General features: G+C 42.6%; 1 protein-coding gene across 9 annotated transcripts in view; it reads right to left on the reverse strand.

The window, feature by feature from the left end:
• adck1 (aarF domain containing kinase 1) overlaps nucleotides 1–27461 on the reverse strand; it is a 178379-nt gene that overhangs the window by 20115 nt on the left and 130803 nt on the right. For 8 of the 9 annotated variants that reach the window (XM_028565224.1, XM_028565223.1, XM_028565222.1 and 5 more), the window contains 3 exons: nucleotides 24361–24510; nucleotides 22999–23196; nucleotides 2280–2473 (listed from right to left, as the gene is read on the reverse strand). In XM_028565224.1, the coding sequence (XP_028421025.1) occupies nucleotides 2280–2473; nucleotides 22999–23196; nucleotides 24361–24510 (542 nt within the window). Of the gene's footprint in view, nucleotides 1–2279; nucleotides 2474–13711; nucleotides 14842–22998; nucleotides 23197–24360; nucleotides 24511–27461 lie in introns of those variants that run through there. The other variant, XM_028565229.1, reaches the window with a different exon arrangement.

Raw genomic sequence — 27461 nt, forward strand, 5'->3', positions numbered from 1 at the left:
GACTCTTCCCATGACAAGCCCGGACCATGTGTATTAAATTCTTCCTCAATTTATGTTGTGATTGGAAAAAGTGAAAAGAATGGTGAATCCGCTAAGTAACAATACACACTCAACTGCAAAGTTAGCAAATTTAGCATCCCTTCCTTGTCAGCCACAGCCTGTCCCAAAAAATGAGGCAGATAATTGTTTTAACACTAACACTAGCCTTACTAAACGTTTTGGGCAGGAAATATTTTTATTTATTTTTTTGATTATTTTTATGGGCATTTCCGCCCTGATATGGGATACATGCAGGAATTCGTCACAGGTCGGACTCAAACCCTGGACCTTCTGCGTCGAGGAATAAACCTCTATATATGTGTGCCTGCTCTACCAACTGAGCTAACCGGCCAAAGGAAAATCTTTTTTAATAAATTATTTTATTATTAAGCACAATTTTGATTTCATGTTTTTAACTGAAACTTGGTTAGACCATAATAACAATGATGTTGTTCTTATCGAGTCAGCTCCTCCTAACTTCAGTTAGCTACTGGCAGGATCAAGGCAGGTGACAGTATAAACTTTGAATTTAAATGGGTTCTTCACAATGTCTGAGTTGAAAACACATCTTGTTGCACAGACATTTTAATTGCATTTGTGTCTGTTAAGAGGCACAAAGGCACTCTTTAGAAAATGCCCCGACAACTGGCAGTTTAGCTAACTAGGAGCTCTGGACGTAGCTGCAGCAACTCCAGTTTGCTAGCACCAATTTTGCTCGTTTTTTCTCCTATCGACAGTACTCTGAGATATATAGCGATCAAGATTCAGGTAAAAATCTGCCTGAATTCTCCTTTAATTGGAGAAAAAAACTGAGGTGGTTGTTTTTGGAGCTAAAGAGGAACAATTAAAAGTCAGCACTCTCAATCTCTCTGTCGCTTCAATTGACAACGTTAAAAACAACGGACAAAGCCACAAATCTTGGTGTAGTCATGGACTCAGATCTGAATTTCAATAGCAGCATCAAGACAATTACAAAGTCAGCCTACTATCACCTTAAGAATATATCAAGGGTTAAAAGACTTATGTCTGAGTAGGATTTGTAAAAACTTGTCCAAGCTTTTCTCTTCAGAAGACTCGACTACTGTAATAATGTCTTTACAGATCTTCCTAAAAAACAGACAGCTGCAGCTGATTCAGAACGCTGCTGCTCCAGTCCTTAATAAGACCAAGAAAGTATCACATCACTCCAGTTCTGAAATCTTTACACTGGCTTCCGGTCCCTCAAATAATTGATTTCAAAATACTTCAGTTGGTTTCAGTGACGGACTGGTAATCTGGCATTTGGGCAGATGTCAGAGGGGCCGCGGGCCCTCATGGGCCGTTTGGGCCGGCCGGCCAATCAGAGAGCCACATGATTGTCACAGCCATGCGGCCACTTAATTGTAAACAGCGGCCCATATAATTTCTTTCGGCCCCCTTTCAAAGCTTCAATAATAAAGATCTTTGGCCTTACGATAGCCAAAAGTGTCCAAATCCTTCACACCTAATAACAAGGTAATCTTATCAGTATTTATACCACATATGAGCCTCTCGATATCACAGTCATGGTTACCCTCTACAGTCACAAACTTTTACATTAGTCTGTATTGTTTTTTAGCAAAATTACTTATTCAGATCAGATGACTATTGCTATTCTGCTGTATTACTGTGTCGCAAAATGGAATGTAATTAATCACAAAATGATGCCTTTTGGCAGCAAAAGCTGTGTTACCAGTATTTTTTTCTTTGACATTGTATGATTTACAATTACTCTCGAACATAGCATCTGGGTGCCGTGTTTTGACGGAAGTTACGAGTAACTAGATTGTGAAAGGTTATGACGCCACTGACGGGTGACTAAATGAAACGTGACGTGTCTGAAAATAAAATAACAGATTTCTCTGGGTTTGCCATTTGATGGAAACATTTGGGATAGTGTAACTACACAACTAAAACAAATATATAACATAGGTATGCTTGTTTTTAGACATTTTAATGCAGAATGTACCTTAAGGGCCAATTTTGTCAGAGAGTTGTTGTTATGGACAAAATGGGCTTTATCTACATCTTCAACATAAACTTTATTCTAGGCTTGTTTTATTATGTCTTATGCCATCAGATTTTTACTTGAAGTCACTTGAAGGGATGGCTCACTGCGTCATTTTCCAGTGTCACTTCTGATGTCAATTCAAAGCAAGACAAAATGTCTCATGAAGATAAAAATAAAAAAGATTTACTGGTACGAGTTCAATCTTTCTGACCTGGCCATGGCATGAATGCAGCAGCGGGACATGTTGATGAAGGACGAGGAGGAGGCTCTGGTCTGTAAGGTTGTCTCAATTCCCCTCAGCAAGTCGTTGGTCTTCAGCAGCAAAAGCATCTGCCGGGGCACTCGATTCAACAGCTCGCTGATCTGTGGGAGGTATAGAGCTGCATTGGTCCGTATCTCAACATCCTGTTAAGGGAAACAGAAAGAAAGACAAGCCATCTCTTTACTGATTACATTATGTACAAGACAAAGGCCCTGTATGGCCATACTGATGTTTTTCACTGATTTTGACCAGCTAGATCTCTTCTGGGTGAATGCACAGGCCCACCTTTCTTGACTCTTCAAGGTTTGTTAGGGCAGGACAACATACTGTTTGCCTTTATGATTTTAATTAGTTTATGAGGAGTTGGTGTGTTCATGTATAATCAGTGTGGGAAGTTCAATGTGTGAAATGGATTCTTTACAGATGTTGTGCATTTGAATCATAAGACTAACATGGTGGGGAAAAAGCATAGGGAAGTTTTAAATGTACAATTCTAATCAAATACTGTTAATAACACCTGACCATTGGACTGAATTTTTTTTTGTTCTTGAGTGATTGCCTCTTTGGTTATTTTTGTTTGGCTACAAAACTCTGATTGCTTGGTTGCTGTTTCACAAAAGCATAATTTATAAATCCAGGATAACTGATAAAGCGAGGCTTGACATAGTCTAATCTGTACAGCCTGGCTTGGTGCATTTCATGAAGGCCAAGCCAGGCTAAGGAGCAGTGATGGACTGGTAATCTGGCATTTGGACAGGTGCCAGAGGGGCCGTGGGCCCTCATGGGCCGTTTGGGCCGGCCGGCCAATCAGCGAGCCGCATAATTGTCAAACCCATGCGGCCTCTTAATTGTAAACAGTGGCCCATATAATTTCTCTCGGCCCCCTTACAAGTGTCAATAATAATAATAGTTGGCTAACCAATAGCCAAACTTGTCCAAATTCTTCACTCCTAGTGGTAATGTAATCTCATCAGTATTTATACCACATATGAGTCTCTCGATATCACAGTCATGGTTACAGTCTACAGTCACGAATTTTTACGTCAGTCTGTATTGTTTTGTCGACATGGCATCATGACTTTGCGTAAATATACACGCCACTTTCATAAAGCAAAAGAGAAAAAGAGAGAGAAATATAAGAGAGCACTGTTGGCTGACGGTGAAAATGCTGCAAACTGACTGATTTGTTTTTAAAATCGAGTGCAGCTTCAGCTAGCATTAGCGCTAACACTGCTAGCATGTTAGTGACACATCTGAGCCAGCACACCAGGGAGAAAGACAGGACAGTGAGGAATATGAGGAAGAGGAAGAATAAAACAAGCAAGAGGAGGATGAAGAGATAGACATGGATAACGAATCTATGGAACTAACCAACACAGAACAACAAGCCTGCTGTGGGTATGAATGTGGATTACCAGAAGCAACAGAGATGGAGACCAATGAATGCTGCAGGAGGGACTGTAGGTACATTAAGTTTGGCTACTTCAGAATATTATATTATTATGGAGCGGCTGGCTCAGATGATTTATTCATTTATTTTTTGATATGTTTATACTTTGGTGCAGTTGTTTACAGAATGTTTTTTTTACGTTCACCATCACACGGTGCACCGCTGGTGGGTGGAAATGCCAGGGCTGTTTTTTGTTCCCAGTCCGTCACTGCTGAGGAGGAGCAACTAGGTTGAGCCAGGCTGAAGTAATTCGGATAGATGCGCGTTCACGGCTTTCCTTAACAGACCACGATGTCGATAACATAATTGATGCTAAAATGGAGAATAGACATTGTTCATAATTTATACAGAGTGAGCAGCAGCTTCTTGTATGATAACGTGAAACACATTATTTGTAAAAAAAAAAAAAAAAAACAACAACACGGGCACTGTAATGAAACAGCAAGAGAAAGCGTGGCAGACGATCGTGGACCGACGCATGTAGCCTAAATATATACATTTACTGACCACTGCTCTGAATTGAACCTGTCATAATCATACCATTCAAATCTAAAATCTAGAATCTATAAAGAGAATTAAGTGACAAATTCAATGCACACTGTAAACATTAATGTAACAGAGTGATATTATTTCCCCCCAGCAAAATATAAGGTCAAAAACCATTGAGGTGGCCTCTCCCTGTTGTTACATGAATGTACAGTAGTCTACACTATATAGTTATTGGTTCAGTGTGTTATGAGGGCAGCTGTTCTCTCCCATCCTGTGTGTGTCTCTCCCCTTTTCCCTGTTGGGTCTGTGTGTCTATCTGTGTGGTGTTGCTGCCACTGCCTGAAAGTAGGTCAAGGGGCGTGGCCGGGCAATCTACCTACCTGCACAGCTGCTGGTTATTCCGCCAATCTTGACCTGCTCAGCTGCTGTCGATTCCACTAACCACTGCTGCAGTATTTAGACCCTGGTGCCAGATCGTTGAACCTACCAGTGTAGTAACTTGGCTCCCAGAGAAAACCTTGTCACTCCTTGTTTTGTCCTGATCTCGTATTACTCAAGCTGTGTACTTCCTGCCTCTCTGTCCAGACCTACACCTTAGACCTGCTGCCGTTGCCTGCTGCTCTGCCAGCTCTACACCACTCAGACCTACACTTCAGACCTGCATTTGTTGCCTGCTGTTCCCCCAGCTCTACACCACTCAGACCTCACAACCTCCCTGCTCGGAATCTAAAGAGAGAGAGAGTTTGGACGCACCTCTGCCTGCCCGCCTCAGCCACTTTCCAGTCGGAGTCCTCCAGCTCAGTTCTTTCTGTTCTTGGCCGCTTTAAGTAGCAGGCTTTCATTAAAACGTTTGTAATTATTACACTGTGTCTGCGTGTGGTTCTTTGTGTTTTGGGTCAGAGCCTCGGCCGTAACAGAACGATCTGGCCATGGACCCTACAGAGACACCACACGTGGTAATAGAGGATGGCGTCCAGCGCGCTACCCAGTCCCAGGGACTTTTGTTAGGACAACATGACCAGTTAATTCATACGTTACTGTATAACAATCAACAATTGTTAACTCAGGTCTCCCAGCTAACCACCCAAGTAGCTAATCTGTCTGCCTTCAGTTCTCCACCTCTCTCTACTCCTCAGCTTCCCAACCCTGCACCTGTCTCCTCGGACATGGCGGCGGCTCCGTTTCATCGGGAACCCCCAGTTAGGTCGCCAGAGCCCTTCACTGGAGAGTTAAATAAGTGCCATGGATTCTTGCTTCAGTGCGGACTGGTTTTTCAACAAAGGCTGCTGTCATTCGCTACAGAGTCTTCTAAGGTACATTATGCACTGGGGTTGCTTAGAGGGAGAGCGTTGGTGTGGGCTGAGGCTGTGTGCTCTAACCAACAATTGACTGGATTAACCTTTGCTTTTTCTACAAAATTGAGAACTGTTTTTGACTATCCAGACCATGCTGGAAACGTGTCTAAATGGAACGAGGAAGCACTACAAGGAGCATTTTTTAATGGTTTGAATGAATCAGTTAAAGATCAACTAGCAACCCGTGATGAAACAAATTACCGTTTTTTTCTCGTTTCTCTTGCTATCAAGCTTGACAACAGGTTGCGGGAGAGGCGCCGGGACGGGTTACAACGCTCTCTACCTCCCGTACCTCACCTCCCTTGGGACGGCTCTCCTCTTCACCAGACTGAGGAGGAGCCGATGCAACTGGGTCATGCTCGGCTTTCCCCTACAGAGCGGTTGCAACGCCTCCAGGTGGGTGAGTGCCTTTACTGTGGGGACGCCTCACGCTTTCTTTCTGGGTTCGGCTGTTGTTCCTCCCAACCTGTTATCAGTCCCGGAGGACTACCGTGACCTCGCAGATGTTTTTAGTAAGGACAAGGGGATTGTGCTATTGAGTTGCTTTCAGGTGCCCCTTTGCCATCTAGTCATCTGTACAATCTGTCTCGACCAGAGAGAGAGAGGCGATGGAAAAATACATAGGCGACTCTCGGGCTGTAGGCATCATCCATCCTTCATCGTCTTCGGTTGGTGCTGGGGTTTTTTTTGTTTACAAAAAAGACAAAACCTTATATCCGTGTATTGATTTTTGGGGTTTAAACAACATCATTGTCAAAAATAAATATCCCCTGCCGTTAATCAATTCTGCTTTCAAACTCCTTCAGGGAGCCACAGTTTTTTCTAAACTCGACCATCTTTCCAGCCCATGGGCCCACCACCTGTGGGAGGAACCGCTGGGGTCGGGTGCGCTGTCACATGGGTGGCAGTGAAGGTCAGGGGCCTCGACGGACCAGACCTGGGCAGCAGACGCTGGCTCTGGGGACGTGGAATGTCACCTCTCTGTGGGGGAAGGAGCCGGAACTGGTGCGGGAGGTGGAGCGCTACCGGTTAGATCTGGTGGGGCTTACCTCTACGTCTCGGTTCTGGAACCATACTCCTGGATAGGGGTTGGGCTCTTTTCTTCTCCGGAGTTGCCCAGGGTGTGAGGCGCCGGTTGGGTGTGGGGATACTCACAAGCCCCCGGCTGAGCGCCGCTATGTTGGAGTTTACCCCGGTGGACGAGAGGGTCGCCTCCCTACGCCTGCGGGTTGGGGGGGGAACTCTGACTGTTGTTTGTGCATATGCACCAAACAAGAGTTCGGAGTATTTGGCCTTCTTGGTGACCTTGAGTGGAGTCCTGCATGGGGCTCCAGTGGGGGACTCCATTGTTTTGCTGGGGGACTTCAACGCGCACGTGGGCAATGATGGAGATACATGGAGAGGCGTGATTGGGAGGAACGGCCTCCTTGATCTAAACCAGAGTGGTTGTTTGTTGTTGGACTTCTGTGCTAGTCATGGATTGTCTATAACAAACACCATGTTCGAACATAGGGATGCTCATAAGTGTACTTGGTACCAGAGCACCCTAGGCCAAAGGTCAATGATCGATTTTTATAATCGTTTCATCTGATCTGAGGCCGTATGTTTTGGACACTCGGGTGAAGAGAGGGGCGGAGCTGTCAACCGATCCCCATCTGGTGTTGAGTTGGGTCAGGGGGTGGGGGAAGACTCTGGACAGACCTGGTAAGCCCAAACGGGTGGTGCGGGTAAATTGGGAACGTCTGGAGGAGGCCCCTGTCAGACAGACTTTCAACTCACACCTCCGGCAGAGCTTTTCATGCATCCCTGTGGAGGCTGGGGGCATTGAACCCTAGTGGACAATGTTCAAAGTTTCCTTTGCTGAAGCTGCGGCGAGGAGCTGTGGTCTCAGGGTCTTAGGTGCCTCAAGGGGCGGTAACCCACGAACACCGTGGTGGACACCGGTGGTCAGGGAAGCCGTCCGACTGAAGGAGTCCTTCCGGGATATGTTATTCCAGAGGACTCCGGAGGCAGTTGCAGGGTACCGAAGGGCCCGAAGGGCTGCAGCCTCTGCCGTGAAAGAGGCAAAGCAGCGGGTGTGGGACAAGTTTGGAGAAGACATGGAGAAGGACTTTCGGTCGGCACCAAGGTGCTTCTGGAAAACTGTTAGCCACCTCAGGAGGGGGAAGCGGGGAACCATCTAAGCTTTGTATAGTAAGGATGGCACACTGTTGACCTCAACTGAAGAAGTAATAGGGCGGTGGAAGGAGCAATTTGAGAAACTCCTGAATCCGACTAATACGCCCTCTATGGTAGAGGCAGAGCTGGAGGATGATGGGAGATTGTTGTCAATTTCCCAGGCGGAAGTCACTGATGTAGTCAAACAACTCCACAGTGGCAAAGCCCCTGGGATTGATGAGATCCGTCCAGAAATGCTCAATGCTCTGGGTGTGGAGGGGCTGTCCTGGTTGACACGCCTCTTCAACATTGCGTGGCAGTCTGGGACAGTGCCAAAGGAGTGGCAGACCGGGGTGGTGGTTCCACTTTTTAAAAAGGGGAGCCTGTGGGTGTGTGCCAATTACAGGGGTATCACACTTCTCAGCCTCCCTTGAAAAGTCTACTCCAAGGTGCTGGAAAGGAGGGTTCGGCCAATAGTCGAACCTCAGATTGAAGAGGAACAATGCGGATTCCGTCCTGGTCGTGAAACAACGGACCAGCTCTTTACTCTCGCAAGGATCCTGGAGGGAGCCTGGGAGTATGCCCAACTGGTCTACATGTGTTTTGTGGATCTGGAAAAGGCGTATGACTGGGTCCCCCGGGAGATACTGTAGGGGGTGCTGCGGGAGTATGGGGTGAGGGAATCGAGAATCGGCGCAGCGGGTGCAGTATTACATTCAATTTATCGCACCGTTGTGACGAAAAGAGAGCTGAGCCAGAAGGCAAAGTTCTCGATCTACCGGTCAGTTTTCGTTCCTACCCTCACCTATGGTCATGAAGGCTGGATCATGACCGAAAGAACGAGATCCAGGGTACAAGCGGCCAAAATAGGTTTCCTCAGGAGGGTGGCTGGCGTCTCCCTTAGAGATAGGGTGAGAAGCTCAGTCATCCGTGAGGAGCTCGGAGTAGAGCCGCTGCTCCTTTGCTTCGAAAGGAGCCAGTTGAGGTGCTTCGGGCATTTGGTAAGGATGCCCCCTGGGCGCCTCCCTAGGGAGGTGTTCCAGGCACGTTCAGCTGGGAGGAGGCCTCGGGGAAGACCCAGGACTAGGTGGAGGGATTATATCTCCAACCTGGCCTGGGAACGCCTCGGGATCCCCCAGTCAGAGCTGGTTAATGTGGCTCGGGAAAGGGAAGTTTGGGGTCCCCTGCTGGAGCTGCTCCCCCCGCGACCCGACACCAGATAAGCGGATGAAGATGGAATGGAACAGGGGGCAGGGGATCCGGCAGGGGGATGAATGGAAGGCCACGTTTAACACACCACTGGGCCATTTCGAGTATCCCGTCATGCCCTTTGGGCTCACTAACGCCCCAGCTGTGTTTCAAGCTATGGTCAACAATGTTCTGAGGGATTTCCTGAACCGTTTTGTTTTTTTGTATCTGGATGACATTCTCATTTTTTACAAGAACCCCGAGGAGCATGTGTCACACGTCTTTTCTTGGCTTCATCATTGAGAGGGGGTAGGTGACGGCAGATCCTGAAAAGATTAAGGCAGTTACCTTCCAATGGTCCTCTGAGGCTGAGTAGGCGATTTGTGTACTTAAAAGACTGTTTTCCATCTCCCCAGTATGGATTCATCCTGATCTAACTCTGCAGTTTATTGTGGAGGTGGACGCTTTGACTCTGGAGTGGGAGCCGTCCTCTCCCAACGCTCCTCCTCAGATCATAAGCTTCACCCCTGTGCTTTCTTTTCCAAGAAACTGTCTCCCGCTGAGAAGAACTATGATGTAGGAAACAGAGAGCTACTGGCGGTGAAACTGATATTGGAGGAATGGCGGCATTGGCTGGATGGAACAGAGCAGCCGTTTGTGGTCTGGACTGACCATAAAAACTTGGAGTACATCCAATCCACCAAAAGGCTCAACTCTCGACAAGCCAGATGGGCCCTGATCTTCAACAGGTTTAATTTTATTTTGACATACAGACCTGTGTCCCGTAATGTTAAACCTGATTCTCTGTCCCGCCAGTTTACTGACTCCAAAGAGACCAGTGAGTCTTTAGCAGTCCTACTCTCCTCATGCATCATGGCTGCAGTTCGGTGGGAGATAGAGTCACTGGTGAAGACGGCTCAAGCTACGGACCCTGGACGGGGAGATGGACCACCTAACCTGCTCTTTGTTCCTGAGGCAGTAGGGTCTCAGGTGCTGTATTGGGTCCACACCTCCCGCTTCGCAGTCAACCTGGAATGAATCGAACGCCGACCTTGTTAAAGAGACACTTCTGGTGGCCATCAGTTGAAGCAGATGTTTGGGCTTATATGGCGGCTTGTTCTACCTGTGCTCGAGGCAAAGCCTCTCACCAGTCTCCCTCGGGTCTACTGCAACCTTTGAAGGTAATGATACTATACTTACCATCGTGGACAGATTCTCTAAATTTGCCCACTATATAGCATTACCTAAATTACCGACTGCCAGTGAGACAGCGGACCTCGTAGTCCAGCATGTATTCTGTTCCCATGGAATACTTGTGGACATCGTGTCTGATAGAGGCCCACAGTTCATTTCTCTCCCATGTCTGGAAGGTTTTCTGTGCTGCTCTGGGTGCATCTGTTAGTCTGTCCTCAGGGTTCTATCCGCAATCCAACGGTCAGACTGAGAGAGAAAATCAGGACTTAGAAGCGTCCCTTCGCTGTGTGGCTGCTCAGCATCCGTCCTCCTGGGCCAAACATCTCCCAGTCTCGCAAGATGTCGCCTTGGTATTTAGGACCTTTTGTGGTGGAGTCTATTGTGAACCCCTCTGCTCTCCGGTTGAAATTGCCGCAGGCGATGAAGATTCACCCTACGTTCCACGTTTCTCAACTGAAACCTGTTTTCTCCAGTCCTTTGTGCCCACCTGCGGATCCCCCGCCTCCTGCTTGTCTTATTGACGACCATCTGGGCCTACACGGTCCAGAGGCTCCTGGTTGCTCGTAAGCGGGGTAAGGGCCTCCGATATCTGGTCGACTGGAAGGGTTATGGGCCTGAGGAGAGGACTTGGATACCTAGTTGCTTTATTTTGGATCCTCAGTTGATCAGTTCAGGGTTATACACAACAAATCTTGTGATATTACAACATCTACATGTTGTTGCAAGCGATAGAAGAAGTGACGTGCTGACGTTGACGGTAAGCGTATTGTCTCACTTCCGGTGTTCCCGTGTTACGGACGCTAGTTTGCTGCTCCAGCAAAAACTTACTCAACTCTGCTTTATTGTTTAATTTAGTGACTATTTGCCTGGTTTGCACTTAAACTACACCAGTTTTACTCAAGCACTTATAGTTCTCTTCTCTTACACCGACTTCCTCGCTGATCTCACAATTGTTAAAACGCTGTTAGCTACTTTAGCTTAGCCATTAGCAATGGCTAATTCCTCTCCCTCTCATGCTCTCTCTTGCTCTGTGTGTCAAATGTTTAGCTATTCCTCTGCCTCCTTTAGTGATAAAGATACATGTAATAAATGTAGTTTATCGCTGCTTTGGAGGCGAGGCTTAGTGAGTTTGAGGCACGGCTCCGCACCATGGAATCAGAATCGTATGCTTCCGTAGCTAGCCAGCGCCCTGTAGCTGGTGCGTGCCAACATACTGTAGCTTCTGTTAGCAGTCCCCCCGGCCCACTCATAGCCTAATAACCACAGTGTCTGTCCCCCGACTCAGATTGGTTAAATCAAAGGTAAACAAAGAGGGGCTATACTTAACAACCTAATTGGAATTAAAACAACCAATGCAATGATAGAACAGAATAGGAAAATTAGATGTGGACTATTAAGATCTCTGTCTTCTAAAGCAGTATTAGTAAACAATTTGATATCAGATAATCAAATTGATCTATTCTGTCTTACCGAAACATGGCTGGGCCATGAAGAATATGTTAGTTTAAATGAAGCCACTCCTCCCAGTCATATTAATCCTCAAATTCCTAGTTGTTTGTAATTGTTACACTGTGTCTGCGTGTGGTTCTCTGTGTTTTGGGTCAGAGCCTCGGCCGTAACACAGTGAACTAAGACTATTATTCACACACTACGCTCCGATCTGCACACTACTGTTTACCTTTAGAACATGCCCCCACAACTGGAATTTTAGTTAACTGGGAGCTCTGGCCATCAGCTGCAGCAACTTCAATTTGCTAGCACCGATTTTGGTCTTTATTTTTTCGACAGTACTCGGAGACATCTAGAAATCAAGATTCTGGTAAAAATCGCCCAGAATTCTCCTTCAATCCCTTATCTTGGTTTTGTGAAACAGCCCTAAGGGAAATAATCTTCAATGCAGACTGATCTCATAAAGTGGTGTATGTATGACACACCAATTCGTATGCCATTTTTGCGTGTTATCAAGACGCATAATTGATCTTTAGCGTGTTTATCAACGCCATTCGGCCGCCATTGACCTACATTACTTGTGAAATTTCGCCGTAGTGAGTAGAATGAAAGGACATAAGTCTGCGGAGGTTGGTTGGGGTGGCGGATGGATAAAACACAGGACTTTCACCCAGGAGAGCTGGGATTGCGTCCCGCGTGTGGGCGTTTTTCAACCGTTTATTTTTTTGTTAATTTTCTTAAGCCTTCCCCAATGTTTCTTTCCTAAACCCAACCTTTTATCGTTTTCCTAAGCATGTGACGTTGGTCACCGTCATGTTTTTGTTGGGTTTTTTTGTTACTAGAGTCTTTCCCAATGTTCTTTTCCTAAACCCAATTTTCTTTTTTTTTCCACCTGTGACGTTTTTCTCGTGATAGTACGGCACGTTTTCGCGATAAGACGCCACGTGGCAACGCCATGTTGTTCAATGAGCACAAACCCAAACCAAACCTGTTGTGGGCGGTGAAAGGTGGTGATCAGGTCTGGCACCATAAGTGTTTTTAAGAGCCTTGACAGGAACCAGAGGTTGAGAAAACTGTGACTTCACCCATTGGTTTCTGAAGAGCCTAAATTAAGCTCTTAATTGGCAGTGCAGACGTCAGGAGGTGGGGCTGAGGCAGCCAGGACGGCCTCGAATGAAGCCCGGTTGCTGAAACTCTGCCCACCTAGCTCGAAGCTCCCAAGCTAGCAACGGCTAAGAAGTTAGACTAGGATAAGCTACTCTGTTGCTAGCCCTGTGGTAATGCTGCTCGCTCGGCAATTGTAATTTAATCTTTTGTCCCAGCTTGTTTGAGGTAAGTTAACCCAAAATTATAAAACAAAACCTAATATAATTATTTATTAGGATACTAACGTTACACAAGCTTATAAACAGTAAAACATCCAAGCCCTATACCGTTAGCTAACTTAGCTCACCTGCAGGCCCTCCTCCCGAGGAGAGTGGTCAGCAGCCTGGAAGGGCCTTCTATAAGATGTTTATCTATTTCGGTCCTTGTTGAGGTCATTGCCACCTGTGATACCTTTATCACACAGAATTATAAGTAACAATATTGGCTACTTGACTTTAAACAGCTGTCTTCAAAAGGACAACAAAAAAGTAGTTACTATCATCTTTATTTTGAGATATTTAGGCTCCCTTGCTCCATTTTATCCTACAGATGATACATAATGATATTGTCTACATAAACATATCAACTTTATATTTTTTATTACCTAAAGCATTTATTATGCATTTAAGTTTTATCCAAAAGTCAGTGTGGATCATTATCTCATCATCTCTAACTACTCCCTGCAGAATTGCAGCTCCAGGTGTCCTCATGTGGCAGCAACAGCATCTAGCTGATCCCTGTGATGGAGAAGGACAAGCTTCACCAATCGACACCCTGGCATGAAGATCATGTTGTGTGATCATGATTATGTTTTTTTTTAATGCCCCAAAAGTGCAGGTGGAAGGCTGGCTGGAAACACGCTACATTTGTTTGTGGCTTAAATTGTGTTTTCATGTTCAATTTGATTGTTAATTAAAAAACATATGTAGCATAACACTTTTACCACTCTTCCACGTCCCGGCAATCACACACTTTATCCCATTTTTTCTCTATAGCCTCATGGACTATCTGGGCTCTCCTAGTGGTAATATTACCACTACCACTACAGGCTCATTATGTTGATTTTAGGTAACTGATGCAAGATGGTTTACTGTATAGTTTTCTAATAAATTATATTTATATTTGGCAGCTTTCGTCTTTACTGACTAAAAATTTTAGATTTCATATTCAGATCTGTCAATTCAATTTGGTGAAGATTGGCCAATATGGGGTGCGGTAAGAATACTAAAAGTGTATATCTCATGAACGTATAATCAGTATCGGCCCTGAAAAAAAAAAAAAATTCTATCCCTACTTTGAACGATGCCAGCAAAGACTCATCCGTAAACTCGAAGCACTGTCTGTTGCCCGACACCTCCTATTGTTACTCAACAAAAGCATAATTCAACACATCCTGTTGTATTGTTCCCTATTTATTCACTACGATCTCCAACAAAATCATTAGCCTCTCTATCTGAACACCCAGACCTCAACAACAGAGCCATTACATTAACCAACTTTACATTAATCATTACATTAGCCAAAATAGAGGGCTGCATTAGCATAAGCTTTGTCCCTTTTCTCTTGGCAGTCATAATAAAATACCGCGATAATACATGTAGATGTGTGTGTATATAATTTATGTGAGCATGTGTACTCGTGTATGCAAGTGTACGTGAGGATAAAGGAAGGGGCATGAATGAGTATGTATGATCGATGTCCAGCATAGTATGTTTTTTTGTCAGACATGGACAAAACAAATTTCCCTCCTGGGACAAAAAGATTATTCATCTATTTCTAAGTAAGATTTAGTGCTAATTACAACCGTGTGCACAAGGTGTGTTTAAAATTCCAGACAAAGTAGTACATGGGAAGGATAAGGGGATTAAATAAGAATAGCACTGAGTTTTGCCTCAGTAGAAATGACAACATACTGTAAATGACAGAGCATAGAAAAAATAAATGTTGAAGGAAGAAAAAGAGAGACAGAGGGATGATGTTTGCCTCCATGATGACTATTTGTTCTCTTTGATGTTGAAGATGGCTGCTTGAGTCTCCATGTGAGCGTCAGTGTCCTGCTCTCCTCTACTTCAAAGGCCTTTCCCTGTTGCACATCAATAGGCATAAATTGCACTATTAGTCATGGAACAAAGTGGAATGCAAGCTTACAAACTCTTAGTCATTTGGCAATCTTTAGACAGAAAGTAAAATCAGGAGGTGCACAAAGTGAACTGAACAACTGTGAAATTACAAGCTAATTGGAAATATGAGTGGAGAAATACCTTTTTACAACATCTAACCAGAGTCTTCAAGTCAAAAGGAGTCAGCACTAACCACAAACCATTCAACATCTTAAAGGGACAGTTCACCCCAAAATCAACAATAGATATTTTTCCTCTTACCTGTCGTGCTATTTATCAATCTAGATTGTTTTGGTGTGAGTTGCCAAGTGTACGAGATCTCAGCCGAGATGTCTGCCTTCTCTCCAGTATAATGAAACTAGAGGGTACTCGGCTTGTGGTACTTAAAGCGCCAAAAACTTTGATAAAATTGTGATAAAGTCAATAGCGATGTCTTTTTCCAGAAAACATGATCTAGTTACTCAAGATAATCCACATACCTCTGACAGACATTGATAGCTTGTGGAGATTAGTTTATACCCAACGCATACTGCTAGTTCAACCAGAGCTAGCTAACGCTACAGCTCAGCTGAGAAGTACGCCATTATTGTTTACAGTGTATCTTTACGGCCAATATCTCCAACACTAGGCAACTTACACCAAAACAATCTAGGTTAATAAGTAGCACGACAGGTTAGAGGAAAAATATGTATTATGGATTTTTTGGTGAACTGTCCCTTCAAGATCTCTGCTGGTACATGCTGAGAAAGCACCCTGAGCAGCATAAGATGACAAATAGTTGTATAAAAAATGTCTCACTTAATAACCTAATAAGTTATTTAGTTAGTACATTGCTTTATTATTAATATTATTATCTTTATTATTATTATTATTATTGATTCTATCACTTGGATTATATATATTTAAAAAAAGATTGAAAATATACGAAGATGTACTGTAAACTAACTGAATGAATTGCAATAAAAGTATCAACAAGTATTTACAATTTATAAATATAAATCCAATAATTTAATTTGAAGTTTATTTTGTAAAACAACAATGCGTATAAACCTTTTCATAGCCTTGTATATGAATTTCTACATACTGTGTGTGTACAGTATGTGTGTGACAGCAGCATTGTCAGAGCTGTCAGTCCAGATAAACAGAGAGTTGACAGGCAAACAGAGAGACAGACAGCTAGTCAACATCCTGATACAGATAAACTCTGTCTCTGCTCTCTGTCTGTGTCTCGTGCCCACAGGAAGTGATGTGAACAAACAACACTGATGTAGCAAACAAACAGCATCTAGAAGCTCAGAAAGTCGGTGCGAGTCCTGAAGTTGGAGAGAGCAGCAGATGAGCGAACTGTCAATCACAGCTGTCAATCAGCCCACGTTGCAGACATCAAAGCACGCTATAAGTCTTGCAATATAATTAATGGGGGAATTATTTCCAAAATGACCACCAGCGATTGAGACCATAGAAAAAAATGTATTGGCTCAGCATTTCTAGAGAGAAGTTGATACTTTCTGAATTGGAGTCAATTGGAGCTGGGATTTGTTGGACCCAGGCACCCAGCATCTAACAGCCATCGGTAGTATTGGACATTATGCTACTTTTCACACTGGCTTTTTTTCTCTTCCTGCCCCCCCCAAGTCCAAATAACAGGGGACTGGGTGTTCTGAAGTGCTCTTGTCCTGGTTGGGGAATAACAATTAGTAGCAATTATAGGAGGTTGGTTTCCAGGCCTCACAGCTGTCAGCAGGACACAGAGGAGGTAGCAGTGCTCTCATTTGCATCTGAAAGCTTCAATAAGGACATATTGTATTGTGCGATAATAAGCCGTGCAAAAGCCAAAGGGAATGTGGGGGGAGGGGGTGCTATCACCAATGCCATTTTTATTCTGCAGAGGTAGGAAGATGTAACTGTACTCAGGGCAGTAAATGAATTGCACTAAATAAATACAATGTTGACTACTATCGAAGATGCACACTAGGTTACATTGCAGCTCGGTTCGCGCCGTTCTCAATACTCAACAGTCTATTAGACACAAATGCATGGGGAAATGGGGTCCAGGTTGAAAAAGACCGATAAAAGGACAAATCCGGCGCAAAATGAACCTAGGGGTTAATAACACATGTGTACCGAGTCGACCGTTCTCTGGGATTTGTATTCATGCTAATCGAATGTGACCAGTTTTAGCGCAAACCGCTAATTAGCTTATAACGCTAATCGTCGGGGCAAGGGTAAAGTAAAAAGAAATCGCTATTTCTATACCACTAGCAAAGCTCAAAATAGCACCACACTTCCACCGTAGCATAATGGGGGTCCCTACATGTAAACCAAAGCATTGAGAACTTTGTAAGTGTACAGACAGTTTATCAAAAAGATAGTTTATAAAGACAGTACCGTTCAGGTATACCCCTTAAGTTAAGGAAAAGGTCGTGGGTGGGCTTACGGTTCCGTGACACGTGAGAAGAACGGGACGGTTGGGTTTAGGAAAAGAAGAAAGCGACTTTAGGAAACGTGACATGCGGGACACAAACCCTGGCCTCCTGTGTTTGACCCATCCACCACCCCAACCAACCTCCTTATACGGAATTTCGGCCTTACATACTACTTGCTACCGTAGTCGCTTTTAATGCTACATCATCTTCTCATTGACCTCACATTGGCATTGTTTTCCGTGGTGGCAACACGGAATTTTCACAAATTCCGTGCCACCACTACGTAATTTCACGGAATTCTGTGAGACCAGGCTGATTTTAAAGCACAGACCAGTAATTGTTAAGGAATACGCCACTGTTTGTAGAAATAGGGTTATTCACCGTCATCTCTATATTTATATATATATATTATATTATATAGGTGGGTAAACGCATTTTTGTCTCAGTGCATGCATTGTCTTAGTCTGGCAGCGTAGTCAATGGAATCCTTGGTTACCAGTTAGCATGTCGTGATTAAAAGTGAGCCAACAACAACAAAAAACAACCTAATTACTTCTTATGGCCTGCATATTCACAACGAGTACAAATACCAATTCAGATTAAGACTAGACGATTTCCTAGGCAGATATTGATTTGGGACTATATTGGGTGGAAGTAACCTACAGCCGAAGCACTGCTACTTGGCGCAGAGATATCACGCAGCAACTCTGTGTTAGTACAGCTCTAATATGGGTCGATCTATCCTGTAAAATAACCATGCGTCATGTTTACAGTAATCACTTACTCTGTGGACAGCTGTTACTATTGGGTCCATTCTCCCAGTTGCCTTTATAGGTTGGCATAGGTTGGCATATTCCCCCACACTCACACCTTCAGTTCATGTTGGCTCTCATCCTCACGTCCTCGGGCTGTTGAGCAATCGCAACCTCATCCTCCTATCTTCTATTTCCAAAGCACGCAGCTCCTCTTCTGAGAACTCTGGTTCATAGAGGTATGGTTCTGGATCTTGACTGTCTGAAAAGTAATCCTTTTCATCTCTCACAAAATCCACCATGTTCATCGCCATTCATTGTCTACTGTAGGAAAAATAGCCATCTAATATTCACGCTGGTATGTTGACGGAAGTTGGGGGGTTTCAGGTGCTTCGTGATCTCTGTGCCCAAGTAGCAGTGCTTCGGCTGTACTTCCACCCAATATAGTCCCAAGTCAATATCTGCCTAGGAAATCGTCCTGTCAATATCTGCATTGCTATTTGTACTCGTATCAAAACAACAGGTAAACATTGAGGAAATATTGAGTTTGGATTAACAACAAAATGAGCAGATAAGAAAACATATGATAAAATATGCTTGACTTGTCAAAACACCATCTGGTTAAATGTTTGACTGATTAATTTCTTTTCAATGTTTAGTAGAGAAACATTCATTAAAAACATGAATACCCCTGCTTGCATGTAAAAGAAAGGCAGCAAAAAGCCACAGCTCTAAAAGCACTTAACATTTGCTTAGTGCATGTGATTGCATTAACATTAATGGAATGCATCATTCGTTGTTAGAAGCAGGATTTAAAAATAATCCACACATAAGAGAGTGGATAGAGAGGAAACACAAGGAGAGAAAGACAACAAAGAACAGAAGAGAGGAGATGTCAGAATGGATAACAAATACAAAGCAGATGAATGGTTGTGGCCACAGAAATGAATTGAAATGTCTTCCTAACTCCAGAGTGCTACACAATCAACAAGTGGGTTAAAGTAGAGTCTGCCTAACGGTGCATGCGTGCATAAGTGTGGCCAAGATTGATAGGAGAGCTTTCATCTCAGATAAAGTGGTAAACAGAGGGAGGGAGAAGGGCATGTCTTACTAACACATTTTCTCACACTGGAATACAGCTATGATGCATTAAAATGCATGTGCAAGTGCAGTCTCTTCCCTAATAATGGCAATGAATGAATGAACACAAATTTGGAGCAGCATGCACTGCTCCATATTAAACAGTGTACTGGATGTACAAAAGAAACTATAAATAATAGTTTTATTTATTGTGACAAAACCTTTCAGCTAAAACAGTGAATACAAAGAAGAAAACTATACATTTTAGTCTTCTTATTAATAGTCTCCTTTTTTAAATACATATATACATAAATTAAATGTTAATAACATAATTTGTCCTCACTGTTCTCTCCTCACCCAAAAAAAACATACATATGACTTCACAGACGTGTGTATGGAGGGAAATGAAGAGAGATCAGGCTAAACACACAGTTCCTTAAAGTGTGGCAGCATGACCTGCAGAACACACTTTTCTCTTGTCTGTCAATATTTAAATTAAATAATTTGATCCTCCATTCGGGACATTTTTGGTTATATCCCACCTAGTAGTTTTTTATAGTCGACTATGACAGCCAGGGAGAATCCTGCCATTCTGAAAAGTCAAGTTTGCAATGTCATTTTCAAGTTAAGCTTGCACTTTGTACACGTGCACGTTGTGCTTCAGAGTACACTGATTCTCATTTTGTTTCCTTTTTCATTTTCAGTTTTGTGGTGATTATGCAGTCTTAAATATGAACATGAAAAAAGGGAATTTTAAATTTGATTTGTCATGAAAAAAGGAAAACAGATTTAAAAAAAGAAAAAAAATAATTAATACTCATTCTCATGTTGAGTTTTCTTTTTCATTTTCAGTTTGGTGGTAATTATGCAGTTTTAAATATGTATGAATTTTAAATTTCATATAAATCATAAAAATGGAAAAACTGATTAATTTTAATACTGGTATGCCTGAACTTCTATATTATATAAGTTTTTTTTCTGCATTCAGTTAACTGGTTGAATGTTTCATCCATTTTTACAATGCCCAGTATTTAATGCAAAGGCTGTTTACTCATTTTACGGAGTGAAACAATAAAATGCTACATTGAGGCCAAAATGTCTTGTCAATGCCTATGCCACTGACAGATGGTCATAAAATGTACTGATCACATCCCTGATCTCCAGAGGATGAACCCTTTTGATTTTAATGTCAACGACACCATGACCTGTCCTCTAGCACTACCCTCAGGTCAATCTTCACATTACCCCTCATAGTAACAATGCTCAGAGAATCTCTACATTGTCAGTGTGTTATTTGTTCTACCTTAGATTCTGCAAATATATAGATTTCATTTTTTTTTTTTATTTCAAAAAAGGCAAAGGGAGTTATTATTGTGATAGTCCCTGCTAAATCCTGCCTTGTACTGCCTGTCATGTATGAGGGGGTTGTAGCAGACTGTAGTGTAGTACTTTTGCCTCCTTCAAAATGTTGCATAAGCGAGGTATAAATAAACTCTCTCTCGAGCACAGATGGCATTGTGGAACCCCTGTGGGTAATGGGACACTTGCAAACACACATATACCAGTATTATGCCAGTGGATTCTAAAAGCAATCTTATCTTGAATCAAACCTATAACATTTAACTGCACACCATGAAGCATTAGTTAAGCATCAGTAAATACTTTATTTATAAAGCAGTGTTCCTACATTAATACACGTAAGTATGTAACTGATAAACTGTTATGACTTTTATTCTTGATTAGTAACTTCATCTATAATGTGTAATAATTATTGTATTTTCAAACTTTGTGAATGATGAATTCACCATTTCTAAATTAGATACTATAACAATTACAAACCAGTTATTTAATAGTTGTCAGTTGTCAGGATAAGATCATTTAGAAAGTGCTACTCTGAAGTTGTAGAAATAGAAAACTAAAACTTGGCCTATATCAGCTGGTACTCTCAAATATTTGAAATATATAGGATTTAGTTAAATTTTGACACTGTAAGATTCTATTAGTTATATTATTATTATTAGATTTTTTTGTGGTATTTTGGCACTTCTCTGTGATCCACTGTTGGTTTGGTGAATTTATAATCAGCTTTGTTTACCCTTGACAGAAATGTAGAGTTTGTTTTTAATTTTATATGAACATTACAGTTACACATGTTTTGTATCCAGCCATGTTCTCCTAATGAATTAGTGTTTTTTTGGTTTTAGGGATGTTTGTATTTCAAGAGTACACTGTTTGCATTTGGCTCTACATATGTATATGTTCTATATCACTTTGTGTTACGTATGTTTCCTTTTTCTGTTTAGATGACAACTGACACATTTGTGAGTGTTGAGGTATTGCTGGCCTTTAAATCTCATTTGTAAATGCTTGGTGAGGCAAAGATAGTCCTGCAAATTTCCGTGCAGCCACTACGCCAAAACCACTTCATAGCCAAGCTCTGTTCTTGAAGCCTTGGGGCAAATATAAAGAGTGCAAATACAAAAATCTAAGACTACAATAACAAAAAGGTGCAAATAAGGTGTAAAGCCAAAATCAGGTTAAAAGAATGGATCATAAAAATATAAAAAGGTTAATGTTAGGGATCAGTCTATGGGGTTGCATATAGATATCTATGGACAGTATCAGATCTGACGTATAGGTAGTGTAAGACTACATAGCTAATACAGACTGTTCCTGATTATGGTATTGTGACTTCGGGCCCTATCTTGCACAGTGCAAAGAGCGACGCAAGTGTCTTTGCTGGTTTAAGACTGACACAGTTATCAATTTCCCATCCAGCGCCCACATCGTTTAAATAGCAAATGCACCTGCACCCATCTGTGCGCCCATGGGTGTGCTGGTCTTACAGGGAGGTGTGTTCAGGTGCATTCTTGGGTTATTGCTATCTTGAGGCAGCGGAAAGTGATCGCACCACTGACCAACAAAAACCTGGTCTAAAGTCAATAACGCAACATTTCATTGTTATTTTAACGCCTGCTTCACCTTGTGGAGTTTTGGTTGCATAGTGTTCGTGCCATATATGATCTGCTCGCATGCTTTCAATTCACACATGAGCAGATCAGTTTCTTCTCCTGAAAATCTCTCCTTCCTGCTTAGCAAATCCGCCATCATAATAGCAATGCGCCAAGGTACAAATGCGCCTGGCCTTTAAAGGGCATGGGAGATGACACTGATTGGTTTATTGCATGTTACGCCCAAAACACACCTATGATTAATCAAGACACTAAGTACAACCCTTTTGAACTATGCGCCTGGCGCACGGACCCTTTTTCTGCCGTTAAACTAGCATTTGTACACGCCCTAAATGCACCTGCGCCAGGCTACCATAGACTGCTAGAACATCCTCAGCATAGTACTGCAACCACTGAATAAGCAGAGCCTCTGCAGAAAGTATTGTCGGCTCTGGTCCTTCTTATACACAGCCTTGTTGTTATTAGCCCAGACCAGTCTGTTTTCCATGTGAACTTCCAGGTACTTGTCGTCCCTGGATGGAAATAGGTGTAGGGCCTGTTTTCCGCCTGCTAAAGTCCATCACCAACTACTTTGTCTTGCCAATGTTAAGCTGCAACTGGTTCAGCTCACACCACAAAGTAGTCCTTGTACTCAACCAACCCGTCTCACTCCCAACTCGTAAAACACTGACGCTTGGTCAGTGGCTCTCAGCGTGTTTGGCTGTTTAAATGTTTTTAGGTGTTTAAGGTAGTGCCTGAATTACTTCATGAACATATGTGAAGCACTTTGTAACATAAAGTTTACCTTTTGAATGAATACTATCCGTCCATGTGTGTGTGTGTGTGTGTGTGTGTGTGTGTGTGTGTGTGTGTGTGTGTGTGTGTGTGTTTGTGTGTGAGCTCATACATACCTCAGAGTGTGTGACAGACACAGAACTGATGCCGACATTGATGGCTGCCCAGGAGCGAGCGGTGAGCACGCAGGCAAACAGAGGGTAAAGATCTCCAGCTCCCAGTCTGAGGCTGTAACGCTCCACCCCGGACATGTCACCTTTAATCAGAGCCTGCCATAGCCGACAGTAGTCCAACCTGAAGTCTGACTGCAGGACCTGGAGGGGATTAGTTGTCTTTTGTTAGGATTCTATCTACTTTATTAATCATTTATGGTCAACTATAAACAACCATATTTCACCAATAATTTCGTACTTTTGAGATGTCAAGTCAAAAAACAACCTTATTTTGCATTTCAAACTAAACTGGTAGTTATTCTACTGTACTGTTTTTTTTAGATCCTGAAAAATTTGATCCAAGTGTTTTGTGGTTGTATCCTATCTACCGGCTTCACCTCTCTGAGTTGACTCATTTTAAAATGGCCATGGCAGTTTTTCCCTTGTCAAAATGTATCTTTGGAGCGTCAACCCCTTTTTCCAAAGAGCTAACATAGTTGGTACCAATTAATTCCTTAGGTCTTCTAGTTTCATATAATACATGCAGATTAATTGATATTGGATCTTTTAAATGGAAATTGATTGAAAATCTATTTTTAAAACCCAGCCGTAGTTCACAATGTTCAAAAGGTTAAATGAGACACACAATATATACATTTTCTACAAATCGCTCTATTCACTTCGATGTCATGAGAGTAGATAGATAAAAAAGAGGCTCAATGGGAAAGGAGAACTGATTCAACATAGGTCCATGCAGATCAATCTTCAGAAAGGAAAACAAATACAATTAACAAGTTATTATAGCTAGCTCCACACATTCCTAATTTCCTCATATTTGAACTGTTAATAGGTTATACAAATTTCAAAGGATTCCTGTTAAGGATGGCCCTGACTATATTCATGTCAAATTTCATGCAATTTGTATTATTATTGTGTGTGTGTGTGTGTGTGTGTGTGTGTGTGTGTGTGCACGTGCGTCTGTGTTTGTTTGTGAGTTTGTGTTTGTGTAGAACATGAGAGTGCACATATGATTGTGCCTGCATGATTAAGTCTGTGGTGTACCAATCCAAACACAGCATACTGCACCCTGCTAAGAACAACATTAAATGAGTTGTTTATCAAAAAGCTTTTATCCTGCTGTAGCTCTAATAAAAGTGTGTCTGCCTATGAAAGTGTTTGTGGCATTCATGTTTTTAGGTGTATCTTGACTGTGTGTTTGTGCTCTACGCATCTGCTCAAGGCCTAAGCCAGCAGCATGAAAAATGGACTGCAATTTTAGAACAAATGGTGTTTTATTTATGTGCAGGCAGCCTGGAGATTTCTCACCTGATAAAGGCCGTGATCAAGCAGGATGATCTCTGTCTTCTTGCTCTGGGGACACTTTCGGACCAACACGTTGCCAGGGTGTGGGTCACAATGTACAAAGCCATGGACAAAGATCATTTCACTGTACATCTTACCCAGGTTCTCTGAGATCTGTTGGGGACATGACACAGAAAAAAAGGTGAAAAAAGCAAACATTTACAAAAACAACATTTAGAAGACAACTCAGTTTCAAAAATATAAACTACTGGTTGAATGCCTAATCTAATTGCTATGGTCTCACGTTTAGAAAGTGTAAAAATATTAGTTTATTGTTTATGCACTGAGGTATGTATTAGCCACGAAGGACTGTATGATTCCTTATTGTCTTAAAATAGCATAGTCATGGTGGGGAGGGTTTGCGGTTTGTTGGGCTGATGATGTAGTCCTGTTGGCATCATCAGTCCATGACCTTCTCTATTGCATACACTTTACCCTACTGTTGTGGCGAAAAGAGAGCTGAGCCGTAGGGTAAAGCTCTCGATCTACCGGCCAATTTTGGAGGATGGCCTGGGAACGCCTCTGGATCCCCCAGTCAGAGCTGGGAAGAGAAGTTTGGAGTCTCATGCTGGAGCTACTGCCCCCACAACCCAACCCTGGATAAGCGGTTGAAGGTAGATAAAATGTATGATTTGTGCATTGTCATAGCACTGGTATGATAGCGTGATTAATTTATATGTGATTCGTAAATGTAATGGTACTTTACGTTTTTGGATTGTCTGTGTATATGCATACATGTTGTACCATGATTTTAAACCTATATTCAGGTTAGTAGAACTGAGGCTTAACAAGTTTGTTCTATTATTCATCAAAGTGAAGATTGACTAGAATTACAAGTTCTCCATATCATGCATGTAGTGCTGAATATGGCCACCTGGCACAAAACTGAGGTATTGAAAAAAAAAGACAAAAGAGTGAACTAAACCTACTGCCTTGCAGTTGTGTCCCTTTAGCTTTATCAAAGAGTTTTAAGCTTACTACTAAATGTTGGTATGGCGTCTGACTCCCGAACCAAAACTGGGAGCCATAGGGGAGGACCTTGGTAGCTGAAGGCTCTGGCTCTCATTCTACTTTTGGGCCTCTATGAACCACTAGTAACTCGGCATTCAACACAGTAGGGCAATAGGGTACTATATAGCTGTTTAAGATATGATGGATTAGATTGAAGATTTCATTTCAGCAAGACTTATCCTGATGCTCATACCTTGACTGGTGTCAATTATCAGTGGAGGAAGATAGCCAGGGAAGCCTAGTGTCACACATTTTAAAAAGCTCTGGTAGGATTTTCAATAAATGCAGTCATAGCTTAAATCTCACCAATATGGGAGAGAATGCAAAAAAAAATCCGCACAGACCATTCTGGTCACGTTAAGGGGTGGAGTTCAGAGGAAAGTCTATTTGGGCCATCATCCATCTTGTCATCACAGACAAAGGGTGCAGCATGCACCAGTGCCACCTAATTCTATCCATCCTGTCCCTTTGTGTGTGTGTGTTTTATTATGTCCTCTATCTATCTCATCAGCTGTCTTATAATACTCATCACTGCTTAATGCGGTGTCCCAGTCTGTATTTGTGTGAGTGGGAATTTGTGTTCCTGTGCACATTGGAAGCCCAATAAATTATTTAATTAAGCATTGCATTAGTTCATGCAGGACACGGAAGTCAAAGGCCCACTAATTGAATCATTCTAGCCAGTCACAACCAATCACAGCCATTTTCACATCAGGCGGTCCATTTAAATGTCTCCCTATTCCTCTGTGCTTGCTGCTACTCCAATGCCGTCTCACACCGCTGCTGCTGGCAAAGCTTGCCTCCACCACCCCAGTCTCTACCTTCCCGGTTTTGGGTGTCATCATAACTGTCTGAAATTGTTTTGATGTCTTGGATCGGGCCTACTCTTGTGTACAGGAGGGTCTCAGCAGCGTGCTCCCTGTGTCATCTTAGCATGCAGCTTGGCTGACTTTACCTTCTTTGGTAATTCAAGTAAGTTGCCACACAAGTTCAGGTTTCATGACCATACATGTATGTGTAATACCAGCATTATTGTCAAAGCAACAACTATACAAGTTACTTTATCAATTCTATGAATAGCTAATAATGAAAAAAATCAATAATATTGTGGGTTAAGTGGGAAAAGTGCCAGCTCATAATCCAAAAATTTGAGCAATGAATGCAGAATTTGGAAGTGAATTTGGAGAAAAGGGGTGACTAGTTGAGGGCGGTGGAAATAATACAGGAGCAGCTAAAGGAGCATCAGAAAAAAGGTACGCCGAGTTGGGCCGATATGAAAAATGCAGAACCAAAGGAGAATCCTTTTGCCTTTCACAAACTTTTGACTGAACTGGATGAAAGGAAATCAAGAGAGCGGAACATCGTGCTGTTTGGAATAAAGGAGAGAAGAAGAAGAAGAAGAGAAGAGCCACATCAAAAAGATTTAGACGCCGTAAATGATGTATTTAAAACGTGCAAGGTCCGCACAGCTGGGGATTCATTCGTGAGAGTGGCCCAGCTTGGAAAATACAGCAGGAGCGAGGGTACGGATGACCCGGTAAGATCGGGGAGACCTGTTCTGGTTACACTGGAGAGTAGGGAGTTAAAGATTAGCCTGTTCAGGAAGATCTCTGCGCTGCATCAAACCGACAAGTATAGAAACCTAACAAAAGCAAATGATCTGACTGAGAGAAAAGGAGAAGGAACAATATAAAAAAGCAAAAGAAATACAGCGGAATTCATCGGGAGAATACACCTTCAGAGTCCGTGGACCTCCCTGGGCAAGGAGAGTGGTGAGAATCACCAAGACTGAGTGACTTAAGCAGCCTGTCTCCGTTAAAGTAGCACAGGAATGTAAATCTCTGCCAAGCATCTCATGTTTATATACCAATTAGGGGTGCACGATTCATAAAATGTCACGATTCAATTAAATATTGATTCTTAGGCTCAAGATTCGATTCAAAAAATTAAAAAAAAATTCACAGTTTATGTAATGAGTTACTTTTCCAATGTGATTGTAGTAGACATACATTTTAAAAGAAAAGAAATACAACACATTAAATGTAGTTTGAATA

This window comes from Perca flavescens, chromosome 20 (genome assembly GCF_004354835.1).
Source record: "Perca flavescens isolate YP-PL-M2 chromosome 20, PFLA_1.0, whole genome shotgun sequence".
NCBI lineage: Eukaryota > Metazoa > Chordata > Actinopteri > Perciformes > Percidae > Perca > Perca flavescens.